Genomic DNA, 23,082 nt, shown 5'->3' on the forward strand with positions numbered 1-23,082 from the left:
AATTACTTTGATTCTGTAAATACTCAAAATATTAAAGTTCACGATACTGTAACTTTTGACCTAGCATTTAAACAAGCAATGGCACAAGCCCAGAGACATAAACATACCACGGTGGAGAGTACATACTTCTCAAAAAGAGGGAAGGGTATTTTTCTACCTGGATGGAGGTTTACTTTGCAGTAACAGTCCATAACAAGAGTTAGAAGCACAAAGTTAAAAGAGAGTATATTTTTTACCCATGACTATAGGTCTGTGTTCATGCAGAGTTAACTGCAAAGTTTGGAGGGAGGAGGCAAGAGAAATATCTCAGTGTCATGACATAGAATGATTAACATAAAAGCAATTTGCCATGTGTGACAATTAATAAAAAAGCAACACAATATAAAGCATATGGCAATTGCTATGGCACACGCCATTATGTTACCAGTATGACCCTTCACAATGCATTAAGTACAGCAGCAAGGTATTTAAATACAATAAATAGAATAAAGCACTGTTCCTGGGGTTCTCTTTTCTTTGCCTAACTACTTCATGTATGCTGTGTAAACTACTAAACAGCAAACTGTAAACTTGGTTCATAAATGAACCCATCAATGACACTTATCTCAGCTTTTAGGACTTATCTCAATGATTATTTCCATGCATTGAAAATTCACTTCAGAGGCTAATGAAGCATATCAGTAAAGTGTTCAAAAGCAGTCTAAGGACACTGGTGTGAACAGTGTCTGTCTCCCACGCCCGCATCCTACCATCCTGTCAAGTACAAAGTTAGGGTGAAGTTTATTCACTGGTGTCCACCCAGACGTTCTAGATATTTTATCAGATGTCCAGATAAACACTTAAAACCAAGAATTCAGGGTAATAAATTTCAAGTTTTGAAGATGAAAATATCTTTAACCATATTAAACAAATAACTTATATAAATTATATCTAATTCTCTTTATTTTAGTTTGAGATTCTATGCTTACTAGAAGCTTTTCTCCTTCCATGGTCTTTTGCCAGGCCATCTAGTTTTAGGCTTCATCCAAAACTTTTAACTCAAAGAAATGTTCTCACTGTTTGCAGTGGGATTTGGATCAAACCCTATAGACTCAAACATGAAAAACTGTAGTTGACCGTAACGGAACCTCAGAGGGTGATCTCACTGCTGGTCATGTACAGTTTCTGAAACAGAAACAAGTGACCTACTTTACTATCTTCACACACAAAATTCAAAAGAAATAAAAAGTTGTTTAAGGTGAACACCTTAAGCGTGGCAATTTTTATATAGAAAACATACTGCCTATGAATGGTTATAATATCTGATCAGAAAATAGCAGGTAGAGTGGAGAAAGTTCTTCTTACTACTTCACAAATCTATTGCGACAGTTTTGAATCATTGCTCAAGGTGGTCCCTACCAGGCATACAGGACGAAGATAAAATCTGCACAAACGAGAAGTAAAAGTAACATGACAAATTGTTCCAGCAATGTTGCCCTAGGTCCTTCTAACATCTATCTGAATGCAGAAGTAATACAAACTGTAAGATAATGAAGCAGATTACAGAACATTTCTGGAGGGAAAGAAAAACATAAATGCAAAGCCTAATCTGGGCAATACATTACCTTCATAGTGTCAGAAAAGGCAAAAAGGGGTCTAAAAACATAGTTAACCACTGTTTGGCAAGTCCTAGCTGTAACGCAGAGCCACAATAGGAAAGCTACAGACACATAAAATAAAGTAAGGCACACCATAACACCACTTTGCTTGCTAAATGATCATATCATTGTCCTTACACAAGGGTGGAACAGAAAAAGGCAGACAAAGCCTGGTGAAAAAACAGTGAGGACTGTATCTGACCCTCCCTTTCTCCTAATAGTATCTCCTTCTGAATATGATATACTGTGTCCTGAGAGCAAAGATAATCCAAAATGTCCATTGGACCACCCTACAGGTAGGAATTAGAAAGAGGCATATGAATGCTGCAACATATAAATTGGAACCCACTGTACAGACCTGCTAAAACACAGCTCGGCATACTTAACAAGTTGGTAAGTGTTCCTTGCCATGCCACGGTGAGATTTTTTTTAGCAGGCATATTTCACTCATGCAAGCAAGAGAAGAATGAGTCATGAATGATTTCATAACAGCTCTGCAGAAATCAGTCCAACATCACGGCTGTGGGAGAACTAAGCTGGACAGGCTGTCAGAGCACTGAGGAACAAGGAGAAAGAGTCCAAAACCATATTTAAGAAGCACAGAGTAAAGAGGATAGAGTCTGTGTAAACAGGAAATAAAGGAAGTCTTGCATTTCACCCTGACCACAGCGTCTAATTGCCATGGATAAGAAAAATTAAACAATTCCTTTCACACTACCTACGTGCATAACCAAGTAGTCATTGTATTCTGCGTGCTGTCATATCGACCTGAATCCACCTTGCTGAAGTCCTGTGACAGCATTATTTCTTCAACACAAGTCAGTGACTAAGCCTAGAATTATGGTAGACTCCCGTGGCGGGAATGGCAGAAGTTTTAGGCAGATCATCTGAGTTTTATTTTGATTCACGACAGATCCACATTGTTAAGACTAGGTCTTTTGTCAAGAGTTCAGTCAATAAAAATTAGTGACTTTATGTTTTCTTTTTTTTCTAGATTTTTCTATCAAGGACTCTCAGCTAGTAGCTCAGCTAGGATAGAGTCAACATAAAGAGCTCCTAGGGAAAGTATTCCTTCTTATTCTAATTGCTCCAGCTGACCCTAGTGCCAAGGTCTGCAAAACAGCTGCTGCCCAAGAGTTGAAGAATTATGGTACCTACTTTCTGAAGAAATGGGCTATTCCAGATCTCCTAGTTCTGATGAAATTGAATCTATTAAATCTATTTTAGTAGCGGTATGGCTGGCACTAGCATCAATCACTGCAAGTTTTTCAGTGAAGGTTACTGGGCAGTGTGTGTGCAAACCCACAGGGAAATCTTCAGTATGGTTCAGGATAGCATCAGTATAGCTCTCCCTCAATGTCCACAGAGAAATTGAGAAATCAATTGAGAAATTTTTTAATACATGCAGGTATTAAATCTAATATGAACCTAATCATAGGTTCAGTCAGCTGATCCAAGCATGGTTACTTGGTGTAGCAAAGAAGTAACTGGAAGATTAAAAACCATGATAGCTGCTAACTGGACCTCTTGAAAATAAGTAGCATAGGAATAACTAGAGAGGAAATCTTACTTCCAACAAAAAAGGAAAAATTAAGAAATCTCCTTCAAAAATGTATTCTTCAAAATAACATCAAATAAGTTACTTCAAGCAAACCAAAACATGTCCTTGTTATTGCCATTAAAACTTTTAGGAAATCTTTTTTAAATATTGAAGTCAGTTCAAAACAATGACTCAAAATAGACTTGAATTTTTAAAGCACTATATTTTCTCCACCATCAAACATTTTAGCTAGAATTTATCCTGTTGTTTTTCTTTAAAATTTATATACTCTCCAGTTTCAACAAACACAATATATTTGGAGAAAAAAAAACCCAACAGCCTGGTTTAGTAACAACTCCATTCCTCATCCAAACAGCTTTCCAGGAATTCTGATATTTTCTTTCCTCTTTGAAGTTTTGTTAAGTGTTATTGTGCAGTAAACTCTGGGGTGAGACAGAGTGCTGGGCATCCATCTGTAGCCTGAAAAGCCTTCAGGTGTGCTAGACAGCTCTCTGGTGACTCTCATGGCTGCAGGGGTTTCTCCATCCAGGCAGTTCCCATCCCCTCTTGTATTCAGTCTCAAGCCTACTCAGCCAGGACAGCCAAAACAGGCTCTGACAGTATACAGTACTAACAGCAATTACAGCATTTTATTAGCATGTGATAATTGAGTCATTATGATCAGGCTGCAACAACTACAAGAAGAAAAATTCTTATAATAGCTCGGATGGTAACTGCTTGCTTATTTTCTTCAGACGGGTCTGGATCAGTTATGAAAATGGCAGAGCACTGCTTGATGTTAGGTGAAATGCCTTCCTTCCAGACGAGGAAGGCCTACAATGCTGAACAAACCCGTTCAGGTACCCACTCGTATCTATGCAATGTTAGGGAAACAAAAAGGTTGATGTAGTCCTGACTGACCTAAATGGTCATGAAACTGTGACCACAACTTCCAGTGTTGAACCACATGCTGCGCTATGTGGTAGTAACGGCAGCAGGCTAAACACTTTTTTGACTCACCTAGTAAATCTGCTTCAGCTTGAACTCTTAGCTAAAATGAAGCATCAGTAGCAATTTTAAGCAGTTTTTAGTTACAGAAATGGCACGGGGTTGTTTGTAAGTAAACAGGCAACTCCTAGATTCATCACCAGGTACGACTTGCCAACATTTGCCAGAAGTGTCTTTTTTCATTTATGACTAGACAGACAATTGCACCTTTTCTTTTCAAACTTCTTGGCTGTTCACGAGTGCTACCTCTGAGGCTGACTACCAACAGAACAAATACAAAATGATAACAGAGACAAAAATATGAACACACTAGCCTAAAACAGCTGATCATGCCAACTCCTCAAATGGGACAAATCAACAAAAATAAACACCACCATGCTTACACTGAAATCTTCTCGGTAGAGTAAGAATGAGCTTATTTTCTTCTCTGTGGATAAAGGGCTGTGATGAAGCAGCTCCAGCAAAGTATAAGGGACAAAGTGGGTAAGTGATACAGGTGTGATGAAGAGCTGTCATGAGAGGTCTGGAAAGCCAACTTTGCAGCACCTACTGCTTTTATCAGTATGAGGCATCACTGCTGCTGCTTGCAGGAGTGGTCCCACCTCCTCTGGCATGAGCCACATGTTCATATCCCTTCCTTAATGGCAGCAAGGCCACCTTAGGCTGTACATAGCAGGACTACAGCTGCTGTTGCCTATAGCAGACTTCTGCTCAAGGCAAAGCTCTGCTCTGCCTGAAGCTGGTACTCCTCCCAGGACTGTGTCTCCAAGACTAACCAAGGTCCCAGTTTAATTTCAAAAGCCAAAGCAGAAGCTGTAGTGGGAAATCACCTTGTTCTGGTTGTAATCCATGATGCTTGGTACAGATGCAATGTGAAACACAAATTATTTCATGGCAGATGACAGTGACAATAAGAAAACAGTAGTTCCAGTGTAGAAATTTCTTAACCTCAAGGTCAAAGTGATGATAAACATTGTAGAGGACCAAGATACTATGGAAGATGGTTATGTTAGAAATGCATTACAGTAATCAGAAGTACATTATTTTCCTCCTTCTTGGCACTTAGAGTGGTAGAATATAACTCTTTAGAATAGAAATGTGGAAAAAACATTCTGGACAAGATACTAGGCAGGTATAGAGACATAATTCTACTGACTTCTTGCCCACGAGACTACCCCTTACACACCGGTAACATTGTTAATTTTAAAAGAATTCTAAGAAGTTCTAGCTATGAATCATGCCCACTATCTTTTTAGATATATCTATTATTTTGTAAAGTGGATTGTATGAAAAGCTACTGTTACAGTTGTCATGCTGATAGCCCAAAAGAATTTAAAAGCCTAATGGTTTAAATACATGACATAATTTGGGTATTCTCATTCACACTATTTTGTCTTCTACTTAAATCTGCTTTAAACCAATTTTGTTATTCCCTACAAATACAAACCTTGCTATTTCATTTACAAGTTACAAGCCTTCCTGTTCTGAGAAAACAATTACTTTCCAGGAAGTAATAGTATCAGAAGTTTCTTGGCATTCAGGTTTACTAAAAAAACAAAACTAGCACAACAGTGTTCTCTTCCACTTAGAACTGACTTCTGCATGGTCTTTCAAACAGAAAGGTATAGAAACCTCTGATCTCTGAACTAGCTGATCTCTGAACTGCCCATCAATAAGAAATAATCTATTCTAGGTATGTGACCATATCTGTTGATACGAGGATGTGCAGAAGTGCTCCATCCTTTTAGAGAGAGGTCGGACTGTTAGTCCCATGACTACCAGATCTTCACTGTGCAGAGTAACAGGTTTGTCTCTACATTTGTGAGATAGAACGTATAGTGTACACAGTAAATTGCAGTTCATCTCGGTTCCTTCTGCATTTTAGTTTATTCCTATCTCTTCTGCATTTCAGAAGAAATCAGAAATTCATGCTTTCTTTTTCCAGTTACGGTTCTTTTCTTCCCTTCATAGTCTCAGGGAGCATTATATGAAAACCAGACATTTGCTTCTTTACTCATGATGGTCAAACTGTGGTCTAGTTATTTGCTGCAACTGAAAACGTTCTGCTAATGTTCACAGTTGTGAGCCGCAAGAGTAGCTCTAGGACAAAATTATAATGAGGAACTACCACTCAAGTGAGCTGCTCAAACCTTTCATTACATTTTAATAAAGTACTAGAGGTACTGCTCAGTCCTTTCCACTGCTTGTCAACATGATCAAACATATCCTATTATTTTCAAGCCCATTTCTGCAAGATGCAGTCTCAGTCTAGAGCACTGGAACAGCAGTGTAATTACAAGTCATACATCCTGAAGATTTGCTAATAATGTTAACACCTGTAAAGGTTGCCAGTAACTGGCAGTCAGGTAAAACTGGTTTACTCCAATTTTATTTTTCTCACTGAGCAGACCAGTGCCTCAGCTACCACGAGGGATCGGTGGTATAATGAATGCTAGAATTAGTGGACACCTGGATAAATAAAATCTATTTGTGAGAGTCAACATGAGTTCTGTAAAGTGACATTTTGTGTTACAAAGTTCTTGGAGTTCTCTGCAGAGTTGTTGTTCTATGTGGGTAAACGTGACCCAGTTGACTTAGTTCACTTGGGATATCCAGAAAGTTTCTGGCAGACTTTTGCCAAAGGCTTTAAAGGAAACTAAGCAGCCATTACATAGTAAGGAAGGTTCTGGCACGGGTAAATAATTGCTTCAGAGGTAGGGGGCATAGGAGAAAATGTGAAGTTGTAAAAAAGCAAGAAAGTCACCAGCAGAGTTCCACAGGGGTCTTTGCTGGGATCCACATTACTTAACATATCCAGAAAGTATCTGGAAAAGCAGTAGAAGAGTAAAAAGTTTGCTGCTCCAGGTAGTAGATACTGTGAAGGCAAGCTGTAAGAAACTGAAAAATGAGTCTCTCATAAGTCAGCGTGAGTAGGCAGCAAACTGACAAATATAATTAAACATAGATAAGTGTGACAGTGCCCTGAGTGCACTAAAAGCCCTTAATTGGCTTTCAGTTCTTGCTGGATATATGCTGTAGGTGTGTTTGTCTCTGGCTGCTCCTGACCCGACTCCCTGGATGGACCCTGGACCTGGTTCATTGCCTCACCCTGCCTGCTAACCCAGCTCAGCCATGGTGGGACTGCACCCAGCCAGCAAGGGCCCTGTCTGTGCTGTGGTTGCCCCAGCTCTCAGATCCTCCCCCATCATGAGCTACCCAACTCCTGCTGCTCCCAGCTAGCTGACAGCCCAGGGCACGTGTGGGTGTCCCAGCCTGGGCTTAAATGAAGCCCTCGAGCCAACAGGCAGAATTTGCCTGGGCGGGAGTCCTGGGTGGGAATAGTCAGGGCAAGTGAGGGAGCAGTCAAGTACTCTTCAGGCTGGGAAAGAGGTGATGTAATGGAGATCTGACAAAGGTCTACAGGTCTGTGGGTGACTGGGAAAAGGGAGAGAGGGAATGTCTTCACTCTGTGAAGGCACTGTCTTCAACTGGTGGCCCCTTGTTATAGAAGCCATTTTCAAAGTAAGGAGAACAAGGTGCTTCTTCATGCAGCGGGAAGTGGACATGTGGCACTCCCTGCCTGAGTGCGGATGTGCGAGTTCAAAGGGAGAGTGGGCAACTAATTGGCAGAAATCCATTGCAGACTACTAAACAGGCAAGCCACACCAGCCTCAGTGAGATTTTCATTCCCAAAATGGAAAGAGTTGAAGACTGGGAGAGTTTTGAGGGGAAGCATCATGTACATAGGCCTTGTTTTAACTCTTCTGTTCCAGGTGCCCATCTAGGAATACCAGGCTGCTTGGAACCCTGGCTTAAAGCAATAACAGACCTACTTCTGTTCCAAGGGCAGATGGGCATCAGCACCTTGTCCATGGTTACAGGAAAATTAAACTATTTGATTGCTTGTAATCCCAAAACTGCCACAGTTATTAAACATTTCTTAATTTCTGGAAGATTCATGTGTCCTACCACTAGCTACATGTCTGGAGGGTAAGAAAAACAACTTCAGTTCTGAAGGAAATCCTTTTTAAACTCTGATGTCTTAAGGATTACAGTCCTTATTCTTTTTGAGGATGTTGGCACCAAAGGCACTAAGGAAGCAGGGGCATGCTTGGCACTGCATGCCAGTTGCAGTCTTTCATCTAGGAGAAGATCTTCACATCAAAGATATCCTATCCTTATCTATATATATTTATTTACTTACTTATTTTATTTATTGCTGAAGAAGTAGGCATCTTTCCACAAAGCTCTGGGCACCCTGCCATTACTTCAGATATACAGAAAGATTTTATGCATTTCGGAGAACCCCACTTCCTAGCAAAATGCTGCCTTCGTTCAAACCTCAGTCCGCACATGACCTACTCCTGCAGACTCCAACATCCCTCAAGTGCCCCTTTAGAAACTACCACTGCAGAAGTAGAAGGCTCAACATCTCTTCTCTAGACAGATATTTTCTTGTCTCTCTTTTGCCAAGTGTAACATTGAACCCCCTGTTCCAAATGCAAAGTAGTTTACTTTCTTATTCCAACAGGACGACACAAATCAATCATCAATAAACTAAGAATTACAGTGCCTTAAAAACAAAAAACCAAAACAACCCCCAAAACCAAAACTGCTGTGCACAGTATTACCCTGGAAAGAATATTGGAGAAGATGGAGAAAGGATATATTTCAAATGTGTAACCAGAATTTCCCTTGAAGTTATGGATGGAATAAAAAAATTGAAGGGGCAGGAGGGGGAAATCTTATAAGTGATAGCAGCATGTAGGAAATACTACAACATAATACCTCTCTCTTCTTTTTTTCCTTTTTCATTATGAAATACTATGTTCTAGTGTTACAAAACCAGGTTGCTATTGTTCTAACTGCTGGTTCACTCAAAGGCCACAATAAATAATTAAATTAAAAGGAAAGTTCTTCTACTCCTAAGCAAATTGCTTCACAGTGAAGTGGCTTGATTACTCCAATCACTGTCAATCTCAGCTTCCTTTAACTATCTCAAAAATACGGTGGAGAACATCCTGATTAAGTAAGAATAATGAAACAAGAAAAACAATTAAATAACATTCTGTTAACAAGACTTTCTGCTCTGCATATGGGTCAAATTAAAATTCTAAGCAAGCATTTCTATATCTAATTATATCTTTATCTGCATATACACCCCACCCCCCCAACATTATAAACCCCTCCCAGAAACAGGCAGTCACCATTAGGATATCACAATCAAGGACTACTGAAGTTAGGAAATGCCAGAGTTAACCTTCCTTTGGCCTTTGTGCATAGATGATTTTAAAAAAATAATCTTCAATTACATAATCACACACTACCATTTTTGCAGGACCTCATTCAGTGCACAGGAAGGACAAATAAGCAACTTTTCAGTATCCTGCTTTACCTCCGTTCTTCGATGTGTGACCCTCAGCCTTACAGCAATTCCAGTCCTCTCCCAAGACAGAATCACTGATTTCCTCATGAGCTCTTCTGTGGTGTTCATTAGTATAACATTTGAATGTTTCTCCAACAGTTATTGATTAAAAACTTACACTTGACTGTGAGGGAAGAAATATTCTTAAATTCACTTTATAGAAGGGTAGTTGGGGAATATCAGGATCGGAAGGATCCTCTGACATTAGGTGTCTAATTTCAGACACACAAGACCTAAATTATTGACGATTTGCAATATTATATAGAGGCTAATATAGTCAAACACAGTTCCTATTCACTTTGACTGCAATTACAGATGCAAATCACTCTATAGCTTTAAATTAGGCACAGAAGATGAGACACATTAAAGACAGCCATGAAATGCATTTGCTCAGCCATCCCTAGCAGACTAGAGTCAGAGACAGCATTCAGTTTTATAGCACAGCCTTCAACTACCCGAGCCATGAGATCTTCTTGCAATCCAATGCCTCATTTAGCGTACATATTCTACCTCCAACCTCACATTAAGCAAAGGCCTTAAAACCCATGTTTGTTTTCAGCCACATAGCATGCCTGCTCTGTACAAAGCTAGAGGCCAATGACAAAAAGCAGGTGACTGTGTAATTAAAACCTGCATCATCACGTGGACGTGAAAATGGAAAATTCCAGAGGCAACCTGAATTCTTCAACTCTGTTCTTTCCAAATTCTTGAATTGCCAGCTTTCCAGCCTTAGTTTTTTTTTTTTTTTTTTTTTTTTTTTTTTTTTTTTGTACTATTTTCTTCCTAACACTTTCTTCTGTTATTTTAAATAAGTCAACCTTTGAAAACTGACATTGCCTGACAATCAAAGGAAACCTGCCCCACTGGTTCATGCTTTTGTTTCCACCACATAGGTCTCCAACATTTCAACCAAAGTAGTAAGTGCCGATTCTAGATTATCATTCTCTATTTCGGTTTGCTAGCTGAATCCCAATCTTTTCCTCACTTCCATATAAGACAGGAAATTATGAGAAAAATAAAAAAAAAAAATGTAAATGTCTTTCTTTCTTTCAGAATTAGTAGGAATGGAGGGTTCTGTTACTTTAAAGCAGACATTTAATAGCATGTGAAATTTCAGAAATAAGCGCACTGTGTCATAATCAGAAAAGATAAATTACAGGGAAATGGCAATATCTGTATGTAATTGGGAGCCTGGATATTCACTCAAACCTCTCATCTTGCCGCTGATAAAAAGGTGCTCACAACAAAAAACATTATTTATTTAAGTCTCATTTAGGTATATCTTTCCATGACCAAAGCAGCCCATACTCAAGAACATAATTTACTTGAAGTGTGGACAAAGAGTCTATGCTATTGGGCCAGACTTATAAATCTGTCAGTGCTCATAGACAGTACAGGAGATCCACCTGTCCTATCCAAATATACACGTTAACGTGTTTCTGTATGGATATTTGTCCTTAAATTGTTCCAAAAGTTTAGCTGAACATTTTCTTGTCTTAAAGTTTAAGTTGCATCACAAACATATAATGCTTTATTGACATGTTTATCAGCAATTTTTATGACGTATAATTTATATTAATTGTATTTTTAAAGTAGTGCCAAAGAACAAGTCGAGTAACTTTATTTATGGTAGTACACAAGCACAGGGTAATGGTCAACCCTACATCCAGATAATGTCCAGTGAGATATGATGATGCTAACTAGTATTAGTTTACTTATGAACAGTCATGCTACATGGAGAAGAATAATCAACTATCACCATTATTACTATTCAACATTTATATTATAACTTTAAGGGGTCAACCCTCATGGAGTTGCATTGTAACTTTAAAAAAAGAGCAGATGAACTGCTAATCTTACTGAAAACTCCATATGTGTAATACACACCATAACCCCAAGTAAGGTCCACATGGGAACATATTCACTAGATCAGTGTTTAGACTGGGCCTATTGGTCTTCAGAGTTTTTCATACTTGTTGCCAAATGGGTAAGTATGGCCCAACAATGGTATCTCATGGTGCAGATTACCTCCTTGCATTTCAGGTAACTGGTTCTTGAATGTATAGACTACCTTGGCCATACAAAGTCTACTTGCATTGCATTTGATTATCATGATATTTGTTACCATCAGTATTCGTATACATACTTCTAAGTTTACACTCCAACACCAGAAGTTTTATGAGAAATTTTATAAAAGGACTAATGGGGATTGTTTATGAGAACTATTGTGAGAGCCAATATAAAAATCTGAGCTACAAACATGAAGACAATTAAATTATGACAAACTATGAAGAACAAATTACAAGTACCACAGAAGAGCTGCTTGGCAAGAAAAGAAAAACGTTTCTGTTAATTTTCACCAACTTCTATCAAGTAATTTACATTTGTGACTCACAACATTCATGTTCTGATGACCAGATTCTGGTTTAAGACCTTTTTGTTTTTAAAATATGCAAGATTATTTTCCATACTGCTGTCATTATATCACTCCTTGCAATGAATTCTGCAAAGGGAAGCTAATAGAAATTGAATGTGAAATACCATTAATTGCTAAAATACCAGATTCTACTTTTTTTTTTTTTTGGTCATTGTAGTTTGGCTTGATCCCTGCTAATAGAAGCAGCTTCTTCAGATTTTCACATATTTCAAGTGAATAAACACAGTAGCTGATTAAGATAAGAAGCATTGCAGACCTCACCCTAAAGATTAAAACTCTCACCAGGCTGAGCTGTCTCCTCACTAGAAACACGCACACTGCAGTAAAATATAAGGAAAGCTCAAAAAACCTTTCGTGCCGCTATATTCAAAAGCAATTAATTTAAAATGGAAAAAGAAAGCTCTTCTCTGTGTGTTAGGATTAAAAAACAGGCAGATTATAGATGGATAGGTAGGTAGAAACAAGAGTGGATATCTGGATTCTTATGATATTTTAACTGGCTCTGCCATCCCCAAGAGGATGCAGTAAACCTAGCTGAAAAGAGGGTGATACAGTAAAAATGCTGTCTTCTCCTCGGTTCAGTTTTTGGGAGTGCCGAGAATGCTCATTTCCCACTGAATCTCTGGGAATCTGAGGTGCTCCAAACTCCCGCAAAAGGTACCGTGTCCTCCATAAAGCACGAATGGTTCTGGAAGAAAAAGTCTTTCAGTATCAGTCCTTCCAGGAGGACAGTTTGTGCATTCGAGTTTTTTTGCTGGAGCTCAAGTCAATTCTTAAGTACCAAGCCAGGATTCACATGACATGGGGATTACACAGACAAAAAGCAGAATACAAATCCCTCTTCCATTTCAAGCATTACTGGGTGAGATCACAGTAATCTGCAGACAAAAAAACCACAAGTTACAACATATAATTGTTGCCAAGTGTACACAGCAACTCTTCCTTCGTTCTTCAAGCCTTTGTCCTTTCTGAGCACTGAACAGCAAAGCTGCAGCACCATGCAAGTTAAATCTTTTTAAGGCATGGGGCAGAACTTTGGCTTCCTCTGACACAACAACATAGTTTGGCCAAGACACCAGCTTCCAAAAGGTTTCTATTTGGACATCTGGGGAGGGATTTTCCAAAGTGCTCAACAGTGATGCATCTCAGCTCTTATTCAAGGGGGCAGTAAATCTTGCACTGACTTTGGTGGGACCAAAGTAAATCAATGTTATGCAATCCAGTTAAAACGGAGAAACCACTAGACTATATATAGCTGAACATTTACTGAAGAGTTTCCTTATATCTTATTCCAAAAGCTGTGCAAAACTATTTCAAGGTTAAAGCAGATCTGCCTCAATTTCACCAATTCTAAGCATAAAAAAAAGCAAATGGCGTGCTTGCTATAAATTTATTTTATTATTTTTTTCAATCATGTTATTAGGAAGTTATTTTTCTTTGCTTTCTTGAAAAAAAATCTCCTTTTTTTAAAGAAAATTAGTTTATTTTAGAAATAGGAAAATATGGTGAAAGTTTAAAATTAACATAATTTTCTCATTCAAATTCAGAATATTTATTACATCAGAAAACTGATTAAAATGATAAGGCGAGATAAATATTTTGAAAACAATAGCTCTGAAAACTGGACTCTTCTCAGCTACATTTCTGATATCTGATACATTCCATTGTTGTGATGCGCTATTCAGAAAAGATTTATGCAGCCAAGCCCAAGAAAATAGTCAATTTTTTCCCTAAGATCTTGAGTTCAGCTATCGATTATATAATTGAATTGCCAGTCATTTAATTCTGATATGCTAAAAAAGACATAGAACAACTTCAGATACTTTTGTTGAGGGTAGAAGTCAAAAGAGTCGGTAACTACAGGAGTTGCCTGAAAGAGAATACTTGTATCGTGTACATCAGCACTGCTGACATCGGGGGGGGAAGACAACCACTGAAAACTAAAGACAACTGACTAAGCCAGGCATATATTATTTGCAGGTAACTTCTAAGTTACTAGTATTTGGCGAGGGATTTAGAAACCACTCATTCGGTATTACACACGTGAAAAATATGTGCTGATTTTATTAGAGGGAGGGAGTGTATAGAGAGAGAGATGTTTGCCTTTTTAATCCTCAGTACTATCTTCTGATTGCCACATGCCACCAGAGGAAGAAATTTATCATTAAACCAATGCTACTTCTACCATTTTTACTTTCACTGAGACTTGGAAAGGTTAAATGCAATTCATTGGTAAAAGCAGCGAAATAACCACTTAACAGAAGATTAATTCCCCATGCGCAGAGAGGGAAGCCCTGACTGGTGGTATTGTTGCTATACCACGTCTTTGCTGGTTCCAGTGCCACGATTTTAGCAGAAGCGTACCCAATTCAAAACAAGATCAAAATACCGGACGTCATGGAAACAATATACTGCCACAATCTGACAGGCCAAAGAAAAAAGCCTACATTTTATAAACTAGTTGCATAATAAACTGTAACGAGAGCAGCTGGTACACACGGCACATTCAATGTACCAGGCTTGCACATGGAAGGGAGGGGGGTCACTGTTTTTGTAGTTACATTTCCTTTAAATATTTTTATCAGTCAAACAATATTTTGTTTTTTAAAAAACTCACTTCTAACTCATTGTAGGAACAATGCCTTTGTTCAACACCAGCATTTCGCCCTTTTATTTTTGTATGTATAATACAGATATGTTTTCTTGAAATATAACAATTCTCTAAACCAAAGTTAAAATCCAAGACGAGTTAAACGCAACTTGGGCAAGTTTTTACCCAAAATGTTGGATAGGTGGACACCCATACCCAGTATGAAATCTCTCAGATACTTTAGATTTCAATAGAAAAGACACGATGTTGCATATGTTCAATGACTTAGCAGGCAAGGTGATTTCAGCATTCCCTGTATGCTTCCAGTTTCTGTAAAGTACAGTATGGAATTGGAAAACATTTAGACACAGAATTAGAAGAAAAAACAGTAAAAGTCTTAAGATTTAAACTCACTTATAGGCCTTTCCTGGAAATTCAAGACAATGAGAAAACCTCACAGCACAAAACAAAAATCACTGAGGACTGGGACTTGTACAAATGCCTCTGTGATAACTTCAACCATGAGGTCTTTTTCTCCACCTAAAAAGCAAGTTCTGATAAAAAAATGACTTCAGCTTCATAGTATGGATTTGTCACTGCACGGCTCTTAATGAGAAGAGCTGTGAGAAGCCAGAGCATGCATCTGAACAAAACAAACTCTGTTCAAGATAGGGAGTTGCAGTTTTCTGTCCGACACCCATTAAGCAGCATATTCATGAGGGAAAAAGCTGGAATCGGAAAAACTCTGATCGCATTGTATCATTTCAAAAATTAGGTTAGCTGTGTGACAGTCTTTTCATGGATCTACCCTGTGTTCTGCAAGAGCTGACTCTTGCAGATATTTATCCCTGAAAAAAAGCAGTTGTTTTACAATGTACTGGAAGACAGATGGACTTCTTTGGGGATATTGAGAAAAAAGGCAGTTTCAAGAATGGGAAATAACATTCTGTCACTCTTTAGAAGAGCAAAATATTTTCCAACACACACTTTCTCAGCCTACAAGAACTTTCAAAAAAATACATTCTCTGAAAATACGCCATGCTGACACTTTTATAGAATATTAAGTATCTTACATCCTTACTGATATAGATCTAGTTTTGGAGTATTAAACAATCCAAGTTACCACCGTGGTGGCCTCTCTTTCCAAGAGTGTCTACTTGCTAATGCTGGAATTTAGAGAAAACAGTAAATAACGGAAAAGACATTCAGAAATTACCAAGGGGAAAATTCACAGAATGGGAATTGGTGAGCATGTTTGGGGGCAGAAATCCTGAGGACAATTAGCAAAATTGTTTCCAACTAACAAGTTGAGAACAGTCAACATGCTGCTAAAGCTGCTGTTATCCCAGACACGAGGGTAAAAATGACAGCATGAATGATGAGGAAAAAAAAAAGGAGTACGAGCTCATAGTGGTACCAAAAAAATATGACTGGAGTTGGGTTTAGAGTGGAAAGTGGCTTTATTCTTCAAGAGAAGGCCGATAAAAATCAATTAGTGTGAATGATACCTGGCGGCCAGACTACATAAGCAGAACTCTTAACTATGAATTATGCACTTAATTTTCCTGTACTGCAACAAGAGTTAGAGCTTAGTCTGTCATTTACAGGAATTGAGCAGACCAGCGGGCACTGAAGCCAGACAAAACAAGAGGTGTTTCTGGAAGCCCTGCCTTCCCTTGATATGAGTGCCTACATTATCATATTTAGGGCAGGAAAAGTAGCTTTGGTTCAGTGTATCACAGTAAGAGATGTACTTCTCTCATATAACTTATTATTACACTAATATTTTAGTTAACTCTGTAGAAAATGTTTACAGTCTATAGCTGAAATACTGTAGTTTCCTCTCATGGGATGAGAGGAAGAAATTCTGAAACGGTACAGGTGAATTATTTAATCAGAGGTATTTTTATATACAATATCAACAAGGTATGTAATTTTCCGGGTAGGCCTTCTTATTTCTTAGTACCTTACTAAACTGTAGTTAAAAATCCTTCTTTTTTTTTTTTTTTTTTCAAATTCAATTAAAATAAAAGTCACGTGTGTTTTTCTTCATTTTAATATTGTCCATACATAACACATGGGGTAAGGTTATCTATCTCAGACATCTCTGTGCTGTGGTTGTAATAAAAATGCGAATTTTAAACATTTCCTTTATCAGACAGTGATAACCGAGGCCCCGATTGATTGAACATTACATGTTACACCTTATGCAAATCACTTAAGCAATCCCATTAAGCAAGCAAATCCAATATTCTAGCAAAACAATCATGGCCATAACAATATGCATCCAAAATCTGCAAGATCAGCCCTTATTAACTGACAAGTGCTGACTTCACAGTGGTAATCACTCACTTCTCAAAGGTCCACTGGTATATGAAATAAACCATTTTAATTACTCGGTATTAATTGTAATACGTACTAAAATGCATGTCACGTGATTGCTAGACTTATACGTAAGGAACTTTTAACTGGAAAATTGTTCTGTTCCTAGTTAAGACCTTCCCTTCATGATGCAACATTTCTTACATTACTAATCCACAAGAGAAAAAAGTGACATTCGCCAAGACTTCAGTCTTTTAATGGGACAGAAAGTAATTTTGTTCCAAAATGTTCTTTCACTTTGTTGAGAGCAACTGACAAATACCATGAAGAATTAATTTCTTTACATAATAACCTCTATCAGAGGCAGCCTTTTACAAAAGCACAGTCCAGTTGGGCACAAGTCATTTGGGGCTATTGATGGATATACCACTGAGCTAGATACTTTTATAATCCGTCGTCACAGACTATATCGACAAACTGACAAATTATCATTTGTCTATGTTTTTCATTTTTAACAATGAACAGAAAAAATGAGGCAAAAATAAATTATCAATGGATTATAAAATCTACACTTCATAAAGATAGGTCCTTCAGTGAAAGGTATATTCTTTCTTTAAAGGTACATTCTTTAGAGAGAGGTACATTATTTAGCCTATCTTCTAATAAAGGGGTGCAGAGGCCCTGTAAGATGAGTTCCTAGTCTGCTTTGAATTTCTGTGATGTTTCAGGATATTCCAGTCAGGTTTGGCTACAGGTGCGTATCAGAGGAAGGGGGGGAAAAAAAAAAAATCACTCTGTTTTTAATGCAATATTGTTATGGTTAATGCAATGAGATCCAAACACTTTAGGGAAAAGTATTATCAGCTCCATCAAAAAATTATAGCTAAAAAAGTAAACAGAGGTAATGAGAGGCAGCTTCCTGTGAAATTCATTCCAACAGTGATTTACTTTTACATTAATGAACTGTCAACTAAAGGAAATACAAGAAAGCCAACTAGTAACTTTTTCTCTGCAAGATTTATACGAACAGAAATTTGATTTGTTTTGCTTAAACTACATTAAAATACAAAAGACGACTGATGGAGAAAGGGAAAAGAATAAAAATACTTTGGAGCTATTCATTAAATACCCAGATTCCTTCTGACTAATCTCTCAATTACACATGATGTATTTATGCCTGTGTAAGGAAGGAGACTACCAGACTGAATATTTTTTTTCTAACTTGTTGGGTTTTCTGAGGTTGTCCAGAACTTTCAAAAACATGAATTTCCATACCTGAGCCAGGGACAGCACTCTCAGTCACATTTACCCTGCTCAGCAATATACGCATGCTCGTTTACACCCCAGGGTCAGCACAGGAGAAGTTTCATAAAGCACCAGTAATAATGTTATAAAATCATCCCCTGCCTCCCCGCCGTACGTGAGGATTGCGCTGACTGACTGGGTTGATGTCTTGGCACTTTGGTTCTTGCTGCACACATGGTAAGAGAGAGGAAGATAAGGGAATGTGCTGACAACCATTTCATCATTCGCTCGGTGATAGGATCTTTGGCCCTTGTCTAGGGGAGGCAGTTTCAGATCTGTGGTGAAAAAACACATTTCCTGACTTGGGCCGTTCAAGATAAAACCCAATCCCTTTTCACATACGGCGATGCGACTAACTTGCTGCTAGCGTGGGGGGCATCAGCAATACCTCCCACCATCCCCCCTTCCCATCTCTCATGAGGTTCCTGAGCCCACAGGGTGACTCTGAAACTCGCCCGTTAACAAGGGAGGACTTGAATCCCTCCTTTACCTGCACAGGCCGTGTGAAGGAGGGTGACTGAGAGAGATGACCGTATAGTGGAGACTGCTATCAGCCATGCGGGTGAAGGACCTACTTTCAGTGTTATTCTTTTTTCTCATCTCTCTTTCTTGATGAATTAAAACTAGCACAACTTTTTTTGCTTTGAATCACCACTAAAAAAAATGAAATTAAAATTTCAGGCACTGTAATAGAATTGAAACTTAGTCTTCGGTGAGCTCCTGGGGATTGACTAGAGCCCTTTGAGGGCATGCAAATGCGACTACGGAGACCAATGCACTTTACTGACAGATGAACAAAAGGACAAATGCTCACTCTGGCATTAGCTACAGTAATTCTAGTAATTCTGTGATAACATTAGGATGGGGCATAATGCAGAAATACTGTAGTAAGATTGTAGATGTACTCATAGCTTTATTAAAATAAGTATTTTCCACATCCTGAATAAAACTAAATATGGTTGCATAGCAGTCAAAATTTAAAACAGCTATTGACTCTTATGTATCTGTTGATGACAGAAGAGGGTAAAAATTTTTATGAGGATGTTGCAATCTCCTCAAAATGTGCAAGTATTCAAAACCTTCTAAGTCCAGTAATGACAAGACACTCGAAATCTAGATTGGAAAGTGATTATGCAAACCAGAATCTGCTTTTAAGGTCACTGAAAAAATGCCAGTTCTGCTCCTGGTTTACCACAGAGAGCACAGTCAAAACCAAGAGATAGTACATACCGAATACTGAAACATTAGACGTTTTGCTATGAGAGCAGAAAAGCCAAAAAACAAGGGGGGACTAAACTGAGCACTTTTTGTGAAGTTACATACACCTGAAGCAAATGATTTTTATTTTCCATACTGAACTGCTGCTTCCTTATGTCAGGTAAAAATGAGGCCATTGCAACAGGAGAAACACCAACACAATCTCGTAGGCACAGCAAAAGCACTGTCATATTCCAAGAAGTGCACTATCCAGTGGATATCCTCATTTCCCAGATTTTGAACCAAAACAGATTCTATAGGACAAAGATTAAGTAAGCACTATAGAAATCAGGAAAGTCTGGAAATCAGCTAATGTATTTCTCAGCCCCAAGGAAAGAGAACTATAGATTTAAACCATTTCTGGCAGACATTATGATACATTCCCAAGGACTGAGATTCCCCAGTCTTCCCTGGCAATCTATTCCACTGCTATCTCTACCTTTTGGTGAGATGTCCTCCCCTCATTTATCTTGCTGTAATTTAAGCCCATTCTTTTTTCCCTTTCAACTGCCCAGAAAGATCAATCTATCCCTTCCCATAGAAGCACTCTCTTTAAATATTCTCAGTTCTTATGCATTCCCCTTTCTGCCTACTCTAGACCAAAACCTCTTAGTTCCTTCTGCCTGCCATCATTAGTTATATGTTTCAGAAGTCTGTTCACTCATTTTGTTCTTTTTTTGGCTCTCTGAAACCAATGAAATGTACGTACATATGAGAACTTAGGAATGCCCAAATCGCAGATAAAAGTGTATTTAACTAATTCTGTTTAAGACACCACCATTCTAACATCTCAGCTTCCCTAGAGTCCTTTCACTGGAAGACAGGCAAGCTGTTTAGAAGGGAGACAAGGCATACGCTCGTTGTTACAGACAGAGAAACTGAGGCATAGCTAAATGACTCACTCAGGGCCATCAGGGACATCTACCCCAGGCAGGAGCAGAAACCTGTCCAGTTGCTTGCTGAGCTGCTCTGCAACTTCACCCCACATCACAACACATGATCTGAAGCCGGTACACCAAAACGGTTACAGCTGCTGAGATTTTAACTAAAGTACATGCTATATTTTTATAATTTATTTTTTATTTTTACAATTTCTTCCTCTTTGAAGTGTCAGAGTCCACCCATTGATTCCTCTGAGGTACCAGACCTATATTTTGGGATTTACACTCCACTGTTGCACCTGCTTGTCAGCACCTTACTGATCAAGTTGTGGCTAAACATTCTTTTCACAGACCATCCTGCTCTTGTTCTAAGTTTTCTGCTCTGTAATCCTTCTCCTAAGCTTTGTTTCTGAAAGCAGGCCAAGTCCTGTTGTTCTTGTCAAGTTAAACTATAAAATTATTACTTTTGCATTTTTTCCATGTCACAGCATGACTGATATTTTTATCCTTATGAATAGCTCCTTAAATAATCCATAAAACGTGTACCTGATGACCTTAATCCCTTGCTTATATGCAACCTCCTCTAGGCAAAGCTTAATAAACCCCAATAGCTTTCTAAGCTTACAGCTCACTAGCGAAGCTGGATGAATGTCAGGTTTTATGAGATTTCTACAGTAACTTCAGTAAAGCTTAAGCTGCCAGAGAGATTTCAAATCTTTTCCAGTCGAAGCAAGAAAGAAAAAGCCCCCAGGGGCACGCATTTGAGAAGTAAAAGAGTCAGGTTCAGGTCTTTGCTCTGATTCCCACCAGAGACCTGGTTCTGAGCCTCCTACACACCAAACTGGTGCCTGCAAAAGGAGCATGGACAGTAGCTCTAAGAGAGGAGACTGAACTAGTTAGAATGCTTTGGCTGCTTTTATCAATCCAATGGCACCTACCACTAAATTGCTGAAGTAGTTAGCCAGGGCTGTATGTGATTTGGTAGAAGTGTATCCTGGACTGTGGCATACGGCTTTTGACCCATCTACTTGCTCAGTACCAGGGATTAGCTGAAGGCACCGATGAGCTTGCCGGTGGCTTTCTCTGTCATCACAGCACACTGGCTAGGACTTACTCTTGCTGTGTCACTTGCACTTCCAATAACCAGGAATTAGCATAGACTAATGGTCTTTGGATCTTACTGTTCTAGACACCAGGTAAGAGCCCACAGCAGCTGTAAATTAGAGCAATTTATGCTGAGGATGGCAGCTGCATGGCCCAGGATAATACATGGCCCTGGAACACAGGGACTCAAAGGCCATCCATCAGCCAGCGGAGCCACGGGTGAGACTCTGGTCCGACGTACATTTCTGGCTACACAATTTAATGGAAATGAAAAACAGCGAAGCTGGAAACTGATACTGCACAGCTCCTGCATTGTTTTTTCTCTAAATAAAAAGTTCGGGTTTTAAAAACAAAAACAAACAAGCCTGCACTTTTTATTTAGAGAAAAAACAATTTCAAAGAAGCTAGAAACTTTTTCTATATATAAACCATCTTTTTTCCAATGGCAAGTCTGTAACAGCAAAACTACCCATCCGATACGGAATTCACTGAGCTCTACCAGCTGCTCCAAAATTTTCATATGCTCCAGAATAAACTCCAGAGTTTTTTTTCCAGTAAAGCAGCTGAAGCTGCTAAAATATTTTGCACTCTAGTGGTTGGGAAAAGACATTTAGTAAATGAAATCTCTCATTCACATGTTTAAAGAAAACAGTCAGAATGTGTTACGTTACTCTCTACTCAAGTGTCACTATGGACCAAAATGATGTTAAGTTTAAACTGATCTTCACAGTGTATGATTACCTTATGTACATATAGCTTGCTGAGGAGTGTTTCTGTTATTTGAACGATAAAAGTGTTTAAAAATAATAAGCAGGCTACAGTTATTTGAGAGCTTTGAACTAGAGTGAACGGTTGTTGAATACATAGTCTACAGGCACAAACAGTGCTGTGGGAAATGGAAGAACCACATGATTACTTGCAGTATTCCAACAGCCAGAAGAAATTCAAAAGAGAGGTAGGTATTAACAGGGCAAAAGCAAAGGAAGGGCAAAATGATAGAATTCCAAGAACAAAGTCAAAGAAAAAAATAATAACAATTAATAACAGCAAAATGATAAAAAACCAGCAAAAACTCATCAGTAGCAGAAAATATGACCCAACATATAAAATCACAACTAATAATTATAACGCATCTTTTTCATCAAAATATTATATTGTATGTAATTCAGCCATACATAATCATAACCCTTAGTCATCAAAACTTTGGCTCCTAGACCATTTATTTAAGTGAGAAGATAATTTGCTGACTTACCTGCTTGCTGCGTGCATATTATATATGTGGTAAACAAGCAGAGACAGTGCTGCAGCTTCCATTTCCAGTGATAGCACCACATTTCACTTACATGAGACATCCTGTAGAAAACAAACAAGCAAGAATTCAGAGAGCTTTACAACAAGCCAAGAAAATAAGAAAATACTGGGTTTAGTCAAACTAGTAACTAGCAGTAAATAAAGTAGCGCTTGAAAATTATGGATGGCCCTAGAGTTACTTAGGCAGAGGCAAGAGTCTCTACACTTGCTAAAAAGTGTCAGAAATGATGTTGCCTGGTCATTAGAGGACAACAAAGTGGAAGAG

At 38.5% G+C, this 23,082-nt stretch overlaps 1 protein-coding gene across 2 annotated transcripts in view; it reads right to left on the minus strand.

The window, feature by feature from the left end:
* The window catches only part of ADGRG6 (adhesion G protein-coupled receptor G6), a 106,027-nt gene extending 83,169 nt beyond the window's left edge, over window positions 1–22,858 (minus strand). Inside the window, exon 1 of one of the 2 annotated variants that reach the window (XM_009644313.2) lies at window positions 22,759–22,858. In XM_009644313.2, the coding sequence (XP_009642608.1) occupies window positions 22,759–22,858 (100 nt within the window). The remainder of the gene's footprint in view (window positions 1–22,758) is intronic. The other variant, XM_035899802.1, reaches the window with a different exon arrangement.
* Window positions 22,859–23,082: the final 224 nt, after the last annotated feature.

This window comes from Egretta garzetta, unplaced genomic scaffold (genome assembly GCF_000687185.1).
Source record: "Egretta garzetta isolate BGI_Z169 unplaced genomic scaffold, ASM68718v1 scaffold397, whole genome shotgun sequence".
Lineage (NCBI taxonomy): Eukaryota > Metazoa > Chordata > Aves > Pelecaniformes > Ardeidae > Egretta > Egretta garzetta.